Source organism: Zootoca vivipara, chromosome 6 (assembly GCF_965207765.1).
Source record: "Zootoca vivipara chromosome 6, rZooViv2.hap1.1, whole genome shotgun sequence".
Lineage (NCBI taxonomy): Eukaryota > Metazoa > Chordata > Lepidosauria > Squamata > Lacertidae > Zootoca > Zootoca vivipara.
The window spans coordinates 60501501-60520716 of NC_142589.1; the positions used below are offsets into that span (position 1 = coordinate 60501501).

At 44.8% G+C, this 19216-nt stretch overlaps 1 protein-coding gene across 1 annotated transcript in view; it reads left to right on the forward strand.

Annotated features, from left to right (window-relative positions):
- The first annotated feature begins 584 nt into the window (after positions 1-584).
- Positions 585-19216, forward strand: part of MAN1C1 (mannosidase alpha class 1C member 1) — a 146335-nt gene continuing 127703 nt past the window's right edge. Inside the window, exon 1 of the mRNA XM_035118282.3 lies at positions 585-3290. Coding sequence (XP_034974173.3) covers positions 2667-3290 — 624 coding nt within the window. The 5' untranslated portion in view covers positions 585-2666. The remainder of the gene's footprint in view (positions 3291-19216) is intronic.

Genomic DNA, 19216 nt, shown 5'->3' on the forward strand with positions numbered 1-19216 from the left:
TGGACTAACAGTTAGGCTTAGGGTTAGGGTTAGTTCTGGAAATCGTATCCCATAGGACATGTGTCAGCCTTTAAGGCGAAACCAGACTCTGCTGTTTATTAGAAAGGCGGCTCTTACATGAGAAAAAAAATGGCACGCCCCAACACGTGTCTGCCTCCTTCACAAGACTCCCACCCGCTCCCACCCCCGCGTAACGCTCCGCCGCCCTCTCCAACGATCTGAAGCATCTCAAGCCAATCAGAACGGAAATAGCTTGCCAACCAATAACGTACGAGTCGGAGAAGCTCCAGCCGGCCCCTGTGGTAAACAATAACGAGAGGGAGCTCGTGCTTGAGCGATAGTCCTGGTGCGCCAATCAGTAGGGGAGTAGCCACACATAGCGGTCCAATAGTGTGAGGGGAGGCGGGAAGACGGGGGAGAAGCGCGTGCCAAAACTAGGCAGCGGCGGCGACGCGCGCGTTCTCTCTTCCTCTCGAGTGGAACATCAACCGCTGGGAGGGGGCGTGGCCTGCGAGGGGGAGGGTGGGCGAGCCAGGCGGGGCCCACGCGCGGAGGCGGGGCCGGCTGGAGCAGGAGCTGCTGCTGTCGCAGTAAGAGCCGAGCTGCGGAGGGGGCAGCTGTAAGTGCAGTCCAAGGCTGGCCAGCAGCGCTGTTTGGATCTCCAGGAAAGATGCGAGCTGGCAGCCGCTTCGGCAGGGCTGTAATTGCGTTTGATGAGCCTGGTGCAATTAGGAGGAGGGAGGCACAGAACCTGTAATTCTTGGATGGGCAGCGCGAGAGAGGCCCGCTGCCTCTGGGGAGCTCGCCTGGCATCAGCCTTATTTAGTGGGCACTTAGACCCATTGGCAGTAAGAAGCGAGCAAAGGCAGAAGCAGCCTTTTCTCTCCGCTTTCCCAACATCTGTGCACAGACAATAGCAAGACCAGAAGGGAGGCAGCGATTTCAGAGACTTCAGTGCCTGAAGGGCAAAGAGAGAGATTGGGGCTGGGAGCTCAGGCAGCTAACTGTCCGCCCAGCCCAATAATGAAATGCACAATTTCCCTCCCATCCTCTCGCTTTCTCAAACCGAAGTGTGGATCTCCGATTAGAGCTGTGGATCTCTAGTGTATTCTCTCGAGGCTTTTTTTTTTAAAGAGACAGTTGCTTCCATCCAATGAACAAGGAAGAAAAAGTTGTGAATCGTTTCTTCTCTGGGGAGGAGAAGGAAGGAGGAGCCACGAAAGTCGGGATGCAGTTTGCCAGATGGTCATAAAACGAGAAGAAAGAAAGCAAACAGCTACCCGACGATGTTTTCTTAAAAAAAGAAATTACTCTGCATTAGGTGCATTTGCTTGCAAGCTAGGGAGGAGATTCCCACGAAGCCTTGCCTAGAGACGAACAAGAGGGATATTAGCGATAGTTTGATTCCCCCTTTTTTTCTTTTATTCCCTCCGCCCCATCCAAACCCCTCCTCTGGCCCTGTAGATCCTCCCCTTTTCTTTTTTCTTTTTGGAGGGAGGAGGAGGAGGAGGAGATGAACGTTCGGCTTTTCCCTAAACAGCCGGCCGATTATTGCCAGAAGAACCCGATCTGGGAAGCCTCGAGGATGCGGCTTGCAACAGACGAAAGCTGATGGTGAGTCCGTCCGGGAAAAGAGCGAGCGAGAGAGGCCAGACTGAAGTGGATGGAGAGAGGAGAAGGACGGAGGGGGGCTTGCATACAACGCCGCGCTTGGGACAAGCCGATCGCGCCCCGCGTGCGCAACAGCTCCCTTGTGCAGAGCGCGCCAAGCTCCTGCTCCTTTCCCTTGCAGAAATGCTGCATCATGAACCCATCACCCATCCGGATCTGCCCCTGAACCAGACAGAGAACAGCACCCCTGGTGCTTAATAGTAGCAGCAGTACGCAAGGAGGGAGTAGGAGCAAGGCGTGGACGAAGTAAAGGGAAAGAAAAATAAAGATCCTCCAGATACCCCCCTCCCTTTCTGTCTGGCCAGGGCTGCCTCCCATCTGCTGTCTCAGGACCCCTAAGGAGGCAGCGATGCCTCGGCCGTAGCCTCAGTGCCAGAAGGGGAAACTCCTCTTACAAGCGTGTGCGCGAAGAGGCGGCAGGAGGGCAGGCAGGAAGAGGAGGCTGCTTATCTCTCCCTGCGTGTCTCCGCTGAGCATCTCGTCAAGCAACTCCTCAACTTCTTGCCCAGCTGGAAGAGCAAACCGGAGCAGCTGCTGCAACTTCTCCCAGGGACAAGAAGCGCGCCCGGGTGGGCCCCGCTCTGTCTCTGTTCCTGGGGTGTCTAGTCTAGACTGAGACACGTGTCCTTTCTCGAAGAAAGCCAATTTTTAACTCTAGCTCGGGAGAAGCGCGCATTTTCACACTCCTACACCACCACCCATCATCATCATTATTATAACCGGGATTTTTATTTTTAAAGTCTGTGGATGGATCCACTCAACGGAGCAGGGCGCGCATTTTTATTAAGCATATAGCTCTCTCCTCTCCTCTTGAGACAGCTGATCCCAACCACCCGCCCTTTGATCCCGTCCGGCAGGTTGCTCGGGTCGCCTGTCTGAAGACCCGCTGGGGTTGCTGCCGCTGCCGCCGCCTTCTCAGCCTCCTCGCGCCGTGTCCGGTGGCTTCGATCCGGGGTGGCTTCGCCGCCGCTGGTGCCGGGCCTTACGGAGCGCCCATGCTGCTGCTGCGGAAGCTGCCGGGTATGCCGGGCTGGCCGCCGTCGGCGCTGGGTCTGCGGTTGCCGCAGAAGTTCCTCTTCCTGCTCTTCCTCTCGGGCCTGCTCACGCTCTGCTTCGGGGCCCTCTTCCTGCTGCCGGACTCTTCCCGCTTCAAGCGCCTCTTCTTGCCCCGCCGAGGGGGCGCCGGTGACGCGGGCGGGGACCTGGACGGGCTCCGCAGCCTCACGTCGCCACCGCCACCGCCGCCCGGGGCCGACCCTGGTCGCCGCCATGCCGGTTCCAGCCCGCCCGACGCAGCCGCCGCCCCGCAGCCGCCTCGTCGCCTCAGGGACCCCAAACTCCCCCCCGCGCAGGCGGCGGTGGTGATGGAAACAGCCGCCGCCACTTCCTCCCGCCGAGAGCGCTTCAGCCTGCTCCACCGCCAGGGGCCGCCCGGGGAGAAGAAGGCGGCGGGATCGGTAAGCGGCCCCGGCAGCGCGGCCCCGCTCCGGCAGACGAGAGCCCCGTTTCGCTTCGACTACGAGGTCTTCCGACGCAGCCTCCGCCACCCGGTGCTGGGAAGGAGGAAAGGCGGCACCGAGGACCCCGAGAACCGACTCCGGCGCCTGAAGCTCAAGGAGGTGAGTGAGGAGGCACTTATCCATCTCCCTGCTCTCCACACACAAACACACTCTTTCTCTTGGCATCTTTTCCCTCCCAAGCCTTTCCTCAGGTTTTGCCACCTTCAGTATTTAATTTCCGTTGACTACTTCATTAATTAAGATGCTATCAATGGGAACGGTCCTTTCTGTAGAGTGCCTGAGAAATGACAGATTCCTGCCCCAAAGAGCCTACATGCTCTATATCAGGTATCTTCAACCTTTTCAGACCCAGGACCCACTTTTCACCCAAGCATGCACATGGGGACCCATTTCTTAATCTTTCCCCATATATAATTATGGTGGTACTGCTCCCCTTGCGACCCCCCCTTGGACAGGGCAGTGACCCACCAGTTGAAGACCAGTGCTGTAAAATGTGTCATAGATGAGGGTAGTCGATATGGGGCTGTCAAGATACAACTCCCATCATCCCTGACCATTGGTCATGCTGGCTGAAGCAGATGGGAATTGAAGTCCACACCTTGAGGGCACCATGTTGGCTACCCTTGCTATAGACAGGGATGACTATGTTCAGAGGTATGGTTTTCCATCAGGGCTGCACCTTTTGCACACTGGAAATAGGTTGCAGGGCTGAACCCTGGCTCAAATACATTCCACCTTCATTTAGTACTGTGTAGTGTCCTCTTCCTTAACCCCTTTGGTTACCTCTCACAGCTCCCCTCTGTCCCCACACCTCCATCTCATCTTTTGAATGCATTCAGAATTAATCTGGAATTTAGTTGCTCTGTCTTCACAATAGTTTACATGGATTAGAGTTCCTCACTTTGCCTCATAAGCATGTGTTGAAAGGGTGGGAACAACATACCAGCTTGAGACTGCAGTCTTAAATCCACTTATCTGGGAGTAAGTAAGCCCCATTAAAACTTGGAGGGATGCATGTAAAGCATATTGTGCTGTAAAGCATATAACTTGGGAGAACTTCAGATGTGACTTTAACAGGTAATGTGCTGCAGACCTGTGTTGTGTCTGTTGGCCCGCTAATGCCATCATCTTTGAAGTGGGGACACACATTGGTTTTTCAACCATGAAGATGTATGCTGAAGAGCTGGGAATCCCTGAAGCTCTGTGCAGTGTGTTTCTGTGATGTATGTGATTTAAAACATGTTGAAGACTACAGGTTCTAGAGAGTGTGTGCAACATGGGGTTGTAATGCATAGCTGTTAAAATTGTGAAGTGCCTTGCAAAAGGCGTGTAAGCATCTGCATCTTATCTTGAGTATTGTGCTTTTATCATCATCATCATCATCATCATCATCATCATCATCATCCCCTTCCCTTTCACTCCATTGCCCCTTTAGGCTTCTGTTTTGTTGTTGTTTAGTCGTTTAGTCGTGTCCGACTCTTCGTGACCCCATGGACCATAGCACGCCAGGCACTCCTGTCTTGCACTGCCTCCCGCAGTTTGGTCAAACTCATGTTCGTAGCTTCGAGAACACTGTCCAACCATCTTGTCCTCTGTCGTCCCCTTCTCCTAGTGCCCTCAATCTTTCCCAACATCAGGGTCTTTTCCAAGGATTCTTCTCTTCTCATGAGGTGGCCAAAGTATTGGAGCCTCAGCTTCACGATCTGTCCTTCCAGGGAGCACTCAGGGCTGATTTCCTTAAGAATGGATAGGTTTGATCTTCTAGCAGTCCATGGGACTCTCAAGAGTCTCCTCCAGCACCATAATTCAAAAGCATCAATTCTTCGACGATCAGCCTTCTTTATGGTCCAGCTCTCACTTCCATACATCACTACTGGGAAAACCATAGCTTTAACTATACGGACCTTTGTCGGCAAAGTGATGTCTCTGCTTTTTAAGATACTGTCTAGGTTTGTCATTGCTTTTCTCCCAAGAAGCAGGCGTCTTTTAATTTCGTGACTGCTGTCACCATCTGCAGTGATCAAGGAGCCCAAGAAAGTAAAATCTCTCACTGCCTCCATTTCTTCCCCTTCTATTTGCCAGGAGGTGATGGGACCAGTTGCCATGATCTTGGTTTTTTTGATGTTGAGCTTCAGACCATATTTTGCGCTCTCCTCTTTCACCCTCATTAAAAGGTTCTTTAATTCCTCCTCGCTTTCTGCCATCAAGGTTGTGTCATCTGCATATCTGAGGTTGTTGATATTTCTTCCGGCAATCTTAATTCCGGCTTGGGATTCATCTAGTCCAGCCTTTCGCATGATGAATTCTGCATATAAGTTAAATAAGCAGGGAGACAATATACAACCTTGTCGTACTCCTTTCCCAATTTTGAACCAATCAGTTGTTCCATATCCAGTTCTAACTGTAGCTTCTTGTCCCACATAGAGATTTCTCAGGAGACAGATGAGGTGATCAGGCACTCCCATTTCTTTAAGAACTTGCCATAGTTTGCTGTGGTCGACACAGTCAAAGGCTTTTGCATAGTCAATGAAGCAGAAGTAGACGTTTTTCTGGAACTCTCTAGCTTTCTCCATAATCCAGCGTATGTTTGCTATTTGGTCTCTGGTTCCTCTGCCCTTTCGAAATCCAGCTTGCACTTCTGGGAGTTCTCGGTCCACATACTGCCTAAGCCTGCCTTGTAGAATTTTAAGCATAACCTTGCTAGCGTGTGAAATGAGCGCAATTGTGCGGTAGTTGGAGCATTCTTTGGCACTGCCCTTCTTTGGAATTGGGATGTAGACTGATCTTCTCCAATCCTCTGGCCATTGCTGAGTTTTCCAAACTTGCTGGCATATTGGGTGTAGCACCTTAACAGCATCATCTTTTAAAATTTTAAATAGTTCAGCTGGAATATCATCACTTCCACTGGCCTTGTTATTAGCAGTGCTTTCTAAGGCCCATTTGACTTCACTCTCCAAGATGTCTGGCTCAAGGTCAGCAACCACACTACCTGGGGTGTACGAGACCTCCATATCTTTCTGGTATAATTCCTCTGTGTATTCTTGCCACCTCTTCTTGATGTCTTCTGCTTCTGTTAGGTCCTTACCACTTTTGTCCTTGATTATGGTAATCTTTGTACGAAATGTTCCTTTCATATCTCCAATTTTCTTGAACAGATCTCTGGTTTTCCCCATTCTATTGTTTTCCTCTATTTCTTTGCATTGCCCATTTAAGAAGACCCTCTTGTCTCTCCTTGCTGTTTTTTGGAAATCTGCATTCAGTTTCCTGTATCTTTCCCTATCTCCCTTGCATTTTGCTTGCCTCCTCTCCTCCGCTATTTGTAAGGCCTCGTTGGATAGCCATTTTGCTTTCTTGCATTTCCTTTTCCTTGGGATGGTTTTCGTTGCTGCCTCCTGTATAATGTTACGAGCCTCCATCCATAGTTCTTCAGGCACTCTGTCCACCAAATCTAAATCCTTAAACCTGTTCCTCACTTCCACTGTGTATTCATAAGGGATTTGATTCAGATTGTATCTTACTGGCCCAGTGGTTTTTCCTACTTTCTTCAGTTTAAGCTGGAATTTTGCTATAAGAAGCTGATGATCTGAGTTACAGTCAGCTCCAGGTCTTGTTTTTGCTGACTGTATAGAGCTTCTCCATCTTTGGCTGCAGAGAATATAATCAATCTGATTTCGATGCTGCCCATTTGGTGATATCCATGTGTAGAGTCGTCTCTTGTGTTGTTGGAAGAGAGTGTTTGTGATGACCAGCTTGTTCTCTTGACAGAACTCTATTAGCCTTTGCCCTGCTTCATTTTGAACTCCAAGGCCAAACTTGCCAGTTGTTCCTTTTATCTCTTGATTCCCTACTTTAGCATTCCAATCCCCTGTAATGAGAAGAACATCCTTCTTTGGTGTCATTTCTAGAAGTTGCTGTAGGTCTTCATAGAATTGGTCAATTTCACTTTCTTCAGCACCGGTAGTTGGTGCATAAACTTGGATTACTGTGATGTTAAAAGGTCTGCCTTGGATTCGTATCGAGATCATTCTGTCATTTTTGAGATTGCATCCCATTACAGCTTTTGCCACTCTTTTGTTGACTATGAGGGCCACTCCATTTCTGCTACAGGATTCTTGCCCACAGTAGTAGATATGATAGTCACCCGAACTGAATTCGCCCATTCCCTTCCATTTTAGTTCACTGATGCCCAGGATGTCGATATTTATTCTTGTCATCTCATTTTTGACCACATCCAGCTTACCTCCACTCATGGTTCTTACATTCCAGGTTCCTATGCAATATTTTTCTTTACAGCATCGGACTTTCCTTTCGCTTCCAGGCATATCCGCAACTGAGCGTCCTTTCGGCTTTGGCCCAGCCGCTTCATCAGCTCTGAATCTACTTGTACTTGTCCTCCGCTCTTCCTCAGTAGCATGTTGGACGCCTTCCGACCTGAGGGGCTCATCTTCCAGCGTCATAACTTTTATATGCCTGTTGTCTTTGTCCATGGAGTTTTCTTGGCAGGGATACTGGAGTGGCTTGCCAGTTCCTTCTCCAGGTGGATCACGTTTAGTCAAAACTCTCCACTATGACCTGTCCATCTTGGGTGGCCCTGCATGGCATAGCTCATAGCTTCTCTGAGTTATTCAAGCCCCTTCGCCACGACAAGGCATTGATCCATGAAGGGGAGGCATGCTCCTGTTGTCCACTCACCTTTTCCATGTTCCCAATTCCTTCCTTGCACTCAGCATTTCTTGACTGCCTTATTCCTTTCTCACACTACCCTTCATTCCTCACCCCTCATGTTTCCGCTTAACCACTCTTTCTCTTTTTCTGACTTACCTTCTATTTTTGCTCTCAATGGCATTTTCAGTTACTCTTTCATGCCTTCTCAATTTGCTGCTTCTTCATGCTCCCTTTTAGCTGCTTCTATGCATGTTGTTTACTCACATGTAAGCCCCACCACTCTGGGATTTTCTCCCTGTAACCCTGCATAAGAGTGTAGCCCTGCAGTACCAGCCCTTATGCATGCTTATTTAGAAGTAAGTGCCACACTATTTAATAAAGCTTGGACTCCATTAAGTGTGTTTAGGATACTACAGACTTAATTACTTTCTTTACTTCCCCTTATCTCCCCCCACCATCCCAGCATTCATTACCCAAGTGTTTTCCATTACACATCCTTTTTCATGATACAATGTTATATATACATAATATTAAACACACAAACAGCAACCTCAAGTCAAACCTTTGTACAATAATATATTTTGTTTCTAGGAATTGACTACAGTAGTGTACAGGTTGTTTGTGTATGTGTGATAAAGGATGCAGATGTTGCATAAATATTTTTTTAAGCATGCTGTTGAAGCTGAGTGATGTGTAAGCACTAGAAGTATGACATATAAAGAAGAAATAAATATAATTCCCATATGTTACACAATGCATTGTGTATCATATATGGGTATGGTACACAAAAATGCACACTCTCATATTTTGCTTCTTTTGTTCTCCTACTCTCATTTCAAAACTTAATGTACCATATTAATACACAATATGAACTAATCCCTTCTCACTTTTGGTTGGTGAGCCCCTTCAACGTTGCTGCTCATTTTTGTATTTTTGTCAATTCTTTGTTATCTCATGCTGTCTTGTGTACAAATAACAGTTTTTCAGGTAATATAGTAGAGCTTATGATGCACACATGTCTTTTTAAATTCTGTTATTTGTTCCTAGTGAAACACGCTTTGCAGGCTTTTGAAACACAACAAAAGCCTGCTAAACCTATTTAACCAGAAATTAGCATGACAGAAGCTGTTAAAATAGAAATACTTGCCCAGTTTATATATTATCGGCTTTTTGAAAGTTATCTGGATACAGCTATAGCTAGTCTGTTATATTGGTTTGGCCCTCCTTCAGTTCATGTTTCACCAGGATCCCTGTGTGTGTGTTTCACCAACATCCCCCCATTATTCTTACTTGTATTGCATTTTTTCTACTGATCATTCTGGCTTTTCAAGTACCTTTCCTGTGGTTTCATCCATCCCTGCTTCTGCCACCCATCTACTTCTACTTCCTTCTCTTCAATACCAGATTGAGATTCCTTTTCTGGAGCTGACTTTGCACTCAACCCTTTGAAAGTGCATGTGCCCTGCATCTCTCCTCTTTGCTTTCTCATAGAGCAGATTTGAAGGAATTCTAATAAGCTGGTAGCAGGACACAATAAGATGAAACTGAGTAAAGAGACTCTCTGGTTGGATGTTCGGGGGAAACACTGTAGAAATGGAAATGGCTCTTGGGAAATGGTGGAAGTTTGGTCAATTGAGATGCATGAAACCAAAACTTGATGAAGTGTTTGAAATAGATAGGGTGAAGAGGCCCAGAAGGTCATCCCAAGTCCAAAGTGAACCTTTCGCCTAACGATAAGATTACATCAGCCTCTCTAAGACCTGTTTCAACCTTTTTAGACCTTGAACTCATCATTAACCGCAGCTTGGCACATGGGACCCACTCCTGTATTTTGTTTTGTTTTTAACTGCACGTGTTTCTACCTTTACCCTTTCTCCTCTTGCTTTCTCATAACAAAAATAATGCTGCTGGTGTGACTCACATTAGGTAGGAGATTAGTGGACTACCACTCCTCAGCAGAGGGTGGGGATGAACAGTTTGCACCTCTGCCAAAGGCAGGACACACAGCTGTAGTGCACATGTAGGAAAAGTCAGAAATGTCTTGCTAGCTCCTTTGAACTGGAGCAGGGGGGGACGGGGGACACCTGGCCCTGAACTTGACCACCAGTGAGAACCTGTATTTGTGGCAAAACCCATTTTCTCAAAAGGAAATGTCATTTTGGTACATGTCCACGCTACCAAGGTACATGCCATTTCTGGTTAAAGCAACCCTCGATTTCCAGTGTTATAGGCAACAGAACAGACATAGATAAAAGCCCATGGGAAGCACTTGTGTTTGACCCACTGTGGCCTCTCTCCCTTTGTATAGTATGTTGGCACCCAACATTTGATGAGACACAAGGAAAATAATAGACCAGATTCCACCATGTGTCTGTGTTGGACTCTGAACAATCTTGCTTGTCACGGTGGGTTTCACACGTGTAACTGAGGACAGAGATTTGGCCCAGTGCCCGCAGTGCTTGCATAAAGGACTGGCTAGCAGCTTTGCAAAAGGGTGACCTAGTTAACCAACAAGCTATAGATTCAATGCAGTACTTGGGATCCTTTGACTCTGCTGGCTTGGAGCAAACCTGAGGTTGGCAACAGATGCTAATTCATAAAGCACAGAGATGAAATGGTGCGAGCATTAATTCTCTGGATCAGTTCCCCCATCAAACAGGGAGGAAAGTCTAAATGTACAGTAGTAGAATAAAATCCAGGGTGACAAATCATGGTCGCAACACACCTTTTAAATTGTTTTTTTTAAGATATACAATATAAAATATTATTTCTGATTCTGAGGTTTTTGATCAAGTCTTGCAAAGAAAGCAGTGCACTAACAATAAAATTCTAATTTCTCTGCCAGGCAACTAGACGAAATGTACCCAGGGTGCTCATTTTTCCTTACAGTCCCAGGCATAGTTGAGATTAGCTCTGCCTGCCTGTTGGACTGTTGTTAGCAGCAGGGAATTGAAAGAGGACTGCTGCCCCCCTCCCTGCCGCCTTGGTTTCTTCGACACTTGGGAGTTAAGGCTTCTCATTTGTTTCTCGCTGCATTGCAAGCTTCTGAGGCCTAGAGCATGCTGGTACAAGAGTTTCTCTTAACCACAGTAGCATTGCTTTATACAAGCCAGCACATACAAACAGGTTGAATAAATGAGTAAAGCACCTCTAAGTTAGTGGCACTTGGATCATGAAACCAAGGCTACGTGTGAATTTTCCCTAAGCATGCATCTCTAGCAATTTCTAATGTACAATCATGTCCAACATGATTATTTCTTCATAAATTAAGAGTAATCTATGCAAGGCTGCAAAAGTGCTTCACCTGATTCAGAAGAGCTAGCATCTCTGCATCTGTGATTACTTGGCACCTAAAATAAAGGGCCTACATTGCTGTCTGTTAAGAGGTAGCTTTGAAAGCAGTGTTAATGAATAAATGGATTCCCACCCCCGTTCTTTCCAAGTACGGTAGCTCATTCCCCCCTCCCACTTTCCTCTGTTTTGTTAGTACATTTTGTTGCAGAAAACCTGTAGCTGATGTATATTCAGTACAGCCTTAACACAGACTTGAAAACCAGAGGTGCTTCTGGGGAGTTTGCATGTGGCCATTTCTTGAAGGGAAAAGGCAGCCTTGGTTTCTTTTGTGGATGGGTGCAGAATGCGAGTCCTGCTTGTAGAAAGTGTTACATCTCTTTTCTACACCAGAAAAAAGAGAGGAAGTAGGGACTTGTTGTGTTTTCTTTTCAAGTTATTGTAGCATAGGAGCAGATCAGAAGTAAGCTTGGTTGTACAGAAGTTGCTTACAGGTGTGACTCGCTAAGTAGAGGTCTAAAGTTGATGCCTTTCCTGCCCCAGATCCAGACAAATTCATCTGGAATCAACCCTTTGGGAAGATTTCTAGTGGGGACAAAGATGCAGCTTCTGTCCTAGAAACTGACCTGATTGTTACCGTACTCTGCTGCAGTAACAGAATTTGGTGTAACATAGGCTATATTCTGGATACATTGAAATAATGTATGGGTTAATTAATGGGACTGTGGTATTTTAAATAATCTCCAAATGTCACATTCTATCATTCTGGTTTTAACCAAATCCTTGAGTGGCTTACAATTTAAAAAATCCAGTAAAACCAGTTGGAGCACATCACACCCCAGTTCTAAGCAATAAAATACGAAAGCAGCAGCAAACGTTCAATATATAAACAAGCAGATCAATTGTTTGTTCCTGAAAAGCCTTCTGAATCAGAAAAGCTTTTGCTGAGTTGTGTTTGAATTCTTAAGACTTACTTTTCAGATACATCATGTACTCAAATTCAACGTAAAAGTCATGCATGTTGTTTTAAAAGAATTTCATTTGTCATCTTTTCAGCTGTTGGACTAGGGAGGTACGGTAACTGTGCAAAACAGGAAAAGAGGCTAGTTAAAGATAAAAAGCTGAGTTTTCAGCAATTGTAAGGACCAGAGGAAGGAAATGGAACATTGGGGTAAAGATAAAAATGTATTAAAAAATAGTGAAAATCTTTGCAGGAAAGAGAAGGCGATAGAACTCTGTGTCAACCTTTAGGATAGATAGCATCTGTTGATTTATTAGTGTTATGCAATTTTAGGGAGTTGCTGAGAAGACACTGAAAGTTGTTGGATGGTGTGTCAAACTGCTGTGTAAGTTGTTTCTTAGGCAATAGACACATGAAAATGCTTTTGCCAGAAGTTCTTCTGCAATGAATTGGTTTGTGACTTTAATTTCCAGATAATTCTTTTAATAGACTTTTAAGAATCAGAACAAGGAGAGGGGAGTAATGAATCTGGAACATTTTCAAATGCAAGTTAGCAATGCTTAACTCTTTTTATCTTTTTTGTTTTGTTTTTAAAAATATGCCCGTGAAATGTTTACGTGTATATTTAAAGTTGGGTGTGCATGTTGACAAGTCAGAATTTACTAATGTGTACCATATAGAAATTTTATTTTATTAATTTTTTAAAATAAAAATTCTATCTTCCCTTCTTCCCGCAGGAACTCAGGGTCGTCAACTGCCAAGCAGTAGAACAGGACAATTTAAAATATAATAAAAACCCATTTAAAGCAATAATAAGATCTAAAAACATGTAAAAACAGTCACATATCCTCACAACTCTTCTTTTCAAGGTTGTCAGGATCTGCTTCTTTTACTCTAAAATGCCTGGGTGTTTAACTTCCTTGTGAAAGTAATTAATGAAGAAGACTGAGGTACCTTACCAGGGAGGGCATTCTACAAACAGGGAACCGTCACCAAGAAGGCCCTGTCTCAGATCAGTGGCACGATTAACAGGGCCTCCCCTGCTGATAATAGGACCTGAGATAATATTGGGAAGTATCTTTTAGATATTTGGGTCCCAGGTAGTTAATGTATTTTGGATTATCTGCTGTTTCTTGCTGTGTTTACATTTAGTTCTAAGCCTAGGTTTGTTGCTGGATAATGGGTTAAACAACCACAGCACTGTTTAATGCTCTTGGGCCACTCAGTCCTATACTGATTTAGGGAAGGGTTCAGGTATTTGTCAACACCATCAGGTTGCAAACGTGGTTGCTTCAGGAAAAAACCTTGATAAGTTCAAGGAATTCCAGGGACAACAGTTGGGCCATTCAGTTTATTCATAAAAAAATAATTATTGGAGTTGTCATGAAATCTTGTATCTCAAAAGAAAGAAAGTGGAATTGAGAGACCTTAAACCCTTTATTGACTTACCCCCCCCCCCCAAGTCTTGAAAATGTAACCAATCTGAGGATGAGATGAGTTGCAGGAGTAAATGATTGTAGAAATAGGGCCCAGGTAGGCTAGTTCCAGGTTTCAGACAGCCTCCTCCCTCTAGCATTCCCAGAAGAGGGCCTGCTGTAAAGTGTCCTCTGCTTCCTGAAACATTTGCAGATGGTTACAAGATGTAGAACTTTCTCAGTAGTGACAGCCCTTTTACAGATAGGTCCACCTGACTTCCATGTATGGCAGGCATGTGGAACGAAGTTGCTGAACTACAGCTCCCATCAGCCCTAGTGAGAATACCTGATGGCCAGGGATGATGGAAGTTGTAGTTCAGCAACATCTGGAGGGCCAAAAGTATCTCACACCTGATATATAGAGTAGGTGTATGTGAACGAAGAGCCTTTCTCTCTCTGAGGAAAATTAATCCTGTAAGCATTGTGCTTGTTGATCTTTGGTTCTTTTAAAGAATAAAGCTGTTACTCAGAGGCAGCTTCTTTAACATGGCTCATGGTCCAAAATGTTTATTCATGCAGTGCCTTTCTGGGGATTGTCCCTGTAGGGTCCCACTCCTATACTCTTGGCCTTCTATCAGCCTGGGCATCATTTCTATACACTAACAAGTTCTGGAGATCTTTTGCACTTTTCAATACACTTTTTTCCAGTTTTGATGTGAGGAGTACAGTGTACCATCAGCAAAGGTTGTAGAGTTCTTGTGTGCATGTCCTATTAGGGGCTCTGCAGCTGGCTTGCTATTGACAGCGATTGTTGAAGCTTTTGCTTTCAGGGAACTTGCTCTGTGCCAAACCCTTCTATGTTGATTTGCCAGTTGAGGAATCCCTGAGCACCTGCCGGTGTATTGTGCAGGATTTTGATGTGCTCTGTTCATGTGGGGATCTGGGCAGTTCTATTGTGCCTTGCTACTGGTCCGCTGATCAGTGTCAATAAAGAACATAAGTGATGTTCTCCTTCTGCTGCAAATTGCCAAGAAAGATTGGCAGAGGTAGCAAGGAGTCTTTGAGGAATACTGTTATAACATCACTGAGGAACTTTGATAAACTTTCAAGGACCCCCAAGTTCCCTGGAATACAATTTTCCCCTGGAATACAATTTGCCAAGGCAATTCCTGGGCTTCATATTTGGCCACAGGAGGGGGTACTTTGCACTTTATTAATTTGGAAAGTTGCTTTTGGGGAAACTTTCTGTACATTGGTTTGCACATAATGATCCACAGCTGCACAAATGATAAACCATAGGGGGCTACAAGCTGCAGTTCAATACAGACAGCTGTTAGTGTTTATTAAAAGTGAATATATTATAGCCATGATTTTAACGTAGTAGGAGAATCAGAGTTGTGTAGAAATGGCAATATCAGGCACAGAATTCAGCTTCTGGGTATGTATGTTTCCTTCCTTCCTTCCTTCCTTCCTTCCTTCCTTCCTTCCTTCCTTCCTTCCTTCAAACAAGTTTCTGGCCCTTATAATCATGCAGCTCTGTTTGAAAGGTTGTGGACCATACCTGGTGAAATTTCAGAACATCAAGGAGAGGAGATGTACTTTGTCATAGAGCGCACAAAGAATTCACATACTCAATCCCTGGCAACTCCAATAAAGGATCATAGGGAGCAGAATTGTGTCCATCAGACCTGGAGAGCTGTCAGACACTAGGCCACATGGACCAATAGTCTGAATTGGCATAAGAGAACTTCATATGCTCATTTCCATTGATTTACACAGCATTTCAATATTCAGAAGCCTTTTACATATTTATCTAGATGACCCTTGCAACAACTCTTTGAATTCATTCTGCCCCAGAAGCGGTGATTTGCCTAAGGCTTTTCTCTTCCCCTTTTCCAAAGTTCCAAACAAAGAATCTCAGTGTGTCAGCTAAGCACTCTTCCTGGTTATCTTGTGTCACTGTTTCTCTTTGGAAACATGAGCCCTGGTCACCAGAAATGATGATCTGCCTGTGATGTGCACAGTAACATTTCACAGGATGAAAGACAGGTGGGTCAAGAAGTTATTGATTCTCTGTCATTCCATTTCAAGCTGTGATTTCATCCATGTGAAACTGTACCCCTGGGCTGGTCTTAGTTTAAAAAGACTATTCCATTCTATGCAGATCCAAACTCAAATAATTGTTCAGTCCTACTCCTTACCACTAAAGTTACAGGTACCCCCTGACCGTTAGGTCCAGTCGCGGAAGACTCTGGGGTTGCAGTGCTTATCTCGCTCTATAGGCCGAGGGAGCCGGCGTTTGTCCGCAGACAGCTTCTGGGTCATGTGGCCAGCATGACGAAGCTGCTTCTGGCGAACCAGAGCAGCGCACGGAAATGCCGTTTACCTTCCCGCCAGAGCGGTACCTATTTATCTACTTGCACTTTGACGTGCTTTCGAACTGCTAGGTTGGCAGGAGCAGGGACCGAACAACGGGAGCTCACCCCATCGTGGGGATTCAAACCACCGACTTTTGCTCCATACCCGAGAAGTAATAATTTATCTTCACTATATTTCCCTACTGTAGAAGGTTAGTACCCATTTAGAGAATTGCCTAAGATGAGCTGTGTTACTTCTGACAGTTGCTTGATGCTTCTTAGAGGTAAGAAAATAGTAAAACTCACCTCAGCAGTATCTGCAGTACTGCTTTGTTTTCTTTTAAAAGCGTCAAACAAATATAGGATAATTCATCTCCTAAATGTGTCTCTGGAAGCTGGCTGTCATATAATTGATCAGTAGTGCATAGTTTCAGAGAAAATCTAATTTTTAACAAGTGCCAAATACTAGTGATTAATGTTCAAAATCTGCTGTCTGCTTGTGACCGTAAAAATTACATAGTGGGATTCTCTATTAACGTTCACAATGATTTTTTCAGATCGAATTCGCTTGAATTGCAAGTCAACATGATTGGCGGTCTTGCCCCACCCCCCTAAGGCTGCCTTCTTTGGAAAGCACAACCAGAGATCTGGAAAACTCAAGCAGTTTCATTCCTGCCTCTTGTGTCATTGTAAGCAGTAATAAAGTGTTGTGCTGTTGGAATTGAGCAGACAGTTTTGCTAGTAATGGACGAGGCAGAAGAGGCTTCTTTTGTGATGTCTTGTTGGCTTGACAGGATGGTGGGGTAGGGGTGAAAGAGACCAATAGGGAAAAGAACAGATATGGTCCCCTTCAGTTTTCTGAGGCCTAGTCATAAGGATTGCATTAGTGTTTGACAATCAATTATTTGACACTGGGAATGAGGAGTATATTTGTTTTTGTTCTGTGTCCTCTGTTCAGAATCTTCTTTTGACTGATAGCCACAATACTTCATATTCTTGTCTATTTATGAGTCATTCCTGCAGCTTCTTTGGATGGGGGAACCTGTTTTGAGTAGCCAAGCAAAACAGCTGGCTCCAGAGGGCAGCAAGACAAGGCAGTGACAGGAACTGGTTGGACACAGAGGAATGGTGGAAGGAACCAGCTGGGGAACCCCTAAGGGAAGAAGGTTCACATGGAACGTAAGAACACATGGAACGTCAGAACAAATGGTAAATAGCAAGCAGGATAAAGAAGATTTATTGCCAATGGTGCAAAGCAGGATGAATGGGGAAATAAAGAACATGGAAGATGTAGGGACATGGGTCAAGTTTTTTTACTTCTTGGAAAAGAAGTGACTTAACTATAGAAATGTCCTATATAGCAGCTCTGTGTATCTTGCAACTCACAGTTCTGTTCAAAGTGAGCACTTAACGTTCTAGGCTACCTTGGAGACCAGTTAGAATTTTCTTTACTAAAATAGATTGGATCACATGTGGTTTTGCTACACAAAGATAGTTGCCCTGTAGGAAAAAGTATGTCTCTTACGAAGTGTGGTGTGAAGGTTTATTTTGCCATGAGTGCACAGGATGGAAAGTTGCTGTGCATGTGAAAGTTGCTTCCTGCATCCCCTTTAGCTGTAGTTCAGTTGTACTTTGCCATGCCAATTCCTGTCATTGAACTTCCTCTCATTCTAAATGCAAACTTTTTTTTGCTTTTGTGCAATTTGTTGTTGCTTCCTTATTTTATTACCCTGGTTTAGCTTTTTTAAAAAAGCAACCCTATTGCGTTTTTCTTGCAAAGATGCAGCTTGTCTTATGATAAATAACAGTAATAAATCAAGCAATGCAGGGGAGGCATTGTTGGTGTAAACATATATTTTGAAAGTCCTCCTAGCGTTTTGCTACTGGTATGCATAGTTTCTCCCCACCTCCTGCAACAGTGTGGCCTGCTTCTTTTTGCTTTTGAGTGCCTTCAGAGATCCAGATTCCAGTCTGAATGTCTTCAACCCAACTACTCCCCGAATATCTAGGACCTGGGGGCAATTTGTGGTTGAACACCTATCATTTAAGACAGAGCTTTTATGTTTGATTGAGGAGGTTTGCTGAGCTTCGGAGAGGTGGGAAGCCAGATTGACCTCATTTTACCCAGCAGACCAAGGTGTTAAACAAGCTGAAGGGGATGGAGAAGATCAGGGAGGCAGATGGGTCTGACCATGCTGATTTCCTCTGTTCTTCCAGCATCTGGCCCCTGGCCCCTGGCAGTTAAGACTGGTAGATAGGGTGAGGTGTAGTAGCTTCTAAAACTGGCTACACTGCATGTTGGGAGAACTAATAACAACTGAATACTAGGTAAGAGCATACATAGTTGTTAGAAGGTGAGCTAAACTTCTAAATGAATTGTAGAAGAACCTATAACCACTTGCAATAGGGGAATAACGATTCTGACCTACCTTACAGGATAATTGTAAAGATTTCTGAAGTAATACATTTGGGATGCTTGAGCACTCAAAACACTTAAAAAATTCCATGTCTATATTATCCACTCCTTGTAAGAAAAGTTTCCTCATAACTCACTTTTAGACCTGAAGAGGCCTTTCCTCTTACTAGGACATCTCTGTATCCAGGCTTTTAGAGCATGCTTTTATACTTAAGACATTTATTTGTTCTCCTACCTATGTAGCTCTTCATCTATCCTATTGACAGCCTTATTTCCTGGGTTTTTTTCTTACATAGGTATTCTACCTGTGTGGCTTCCACTACTCCTCGCAAGGCTGAAAAATCCATGAAAAAGACCCTTACTGTAAATTGAGAGGGGGAAGTCACAGTTCGGACAATATGGTTATGGCACTTAACATGTGAATTCTTATAGAATTGTAATGGACTATGTTTTGACTCGAGGAGCTTAATGGAGATGGTTCTTATAGGGATATACAGCTGCATTGTGGCTCACCTCTTGAGCATTTCGTGAGTCTTTGCTAGGGCCAGAAGCCTACAGGCATTTTGGTTTTCTGCCTGCATAGCCAGTAGATGTGAATGTACTTAAATGATTTTCCTCTGAAGTAATGCTTTCCTCTATAAGCTGGATGTACTTCAAATATATGAAACTTGGAGAGCTGACAATTGACAAGGCAAGTCATATTTTCAACCTACCGGTAAATGGCATTCTAGCTTGAGTAGAACTTTGAAGCGATGGTAAATATATTTTGAGTACCACATTTTCTCAGGGCTATTACACATCATTCATTTTAAGATTGCACAGAATTGGTACATATCAACTGTTTGTTGCTTAGTATTGGTTCTAGAAATCGACTTGGAGTATACTGATGCCCTCTTGGCCTTCTCTCCTTCTTTGTTTTA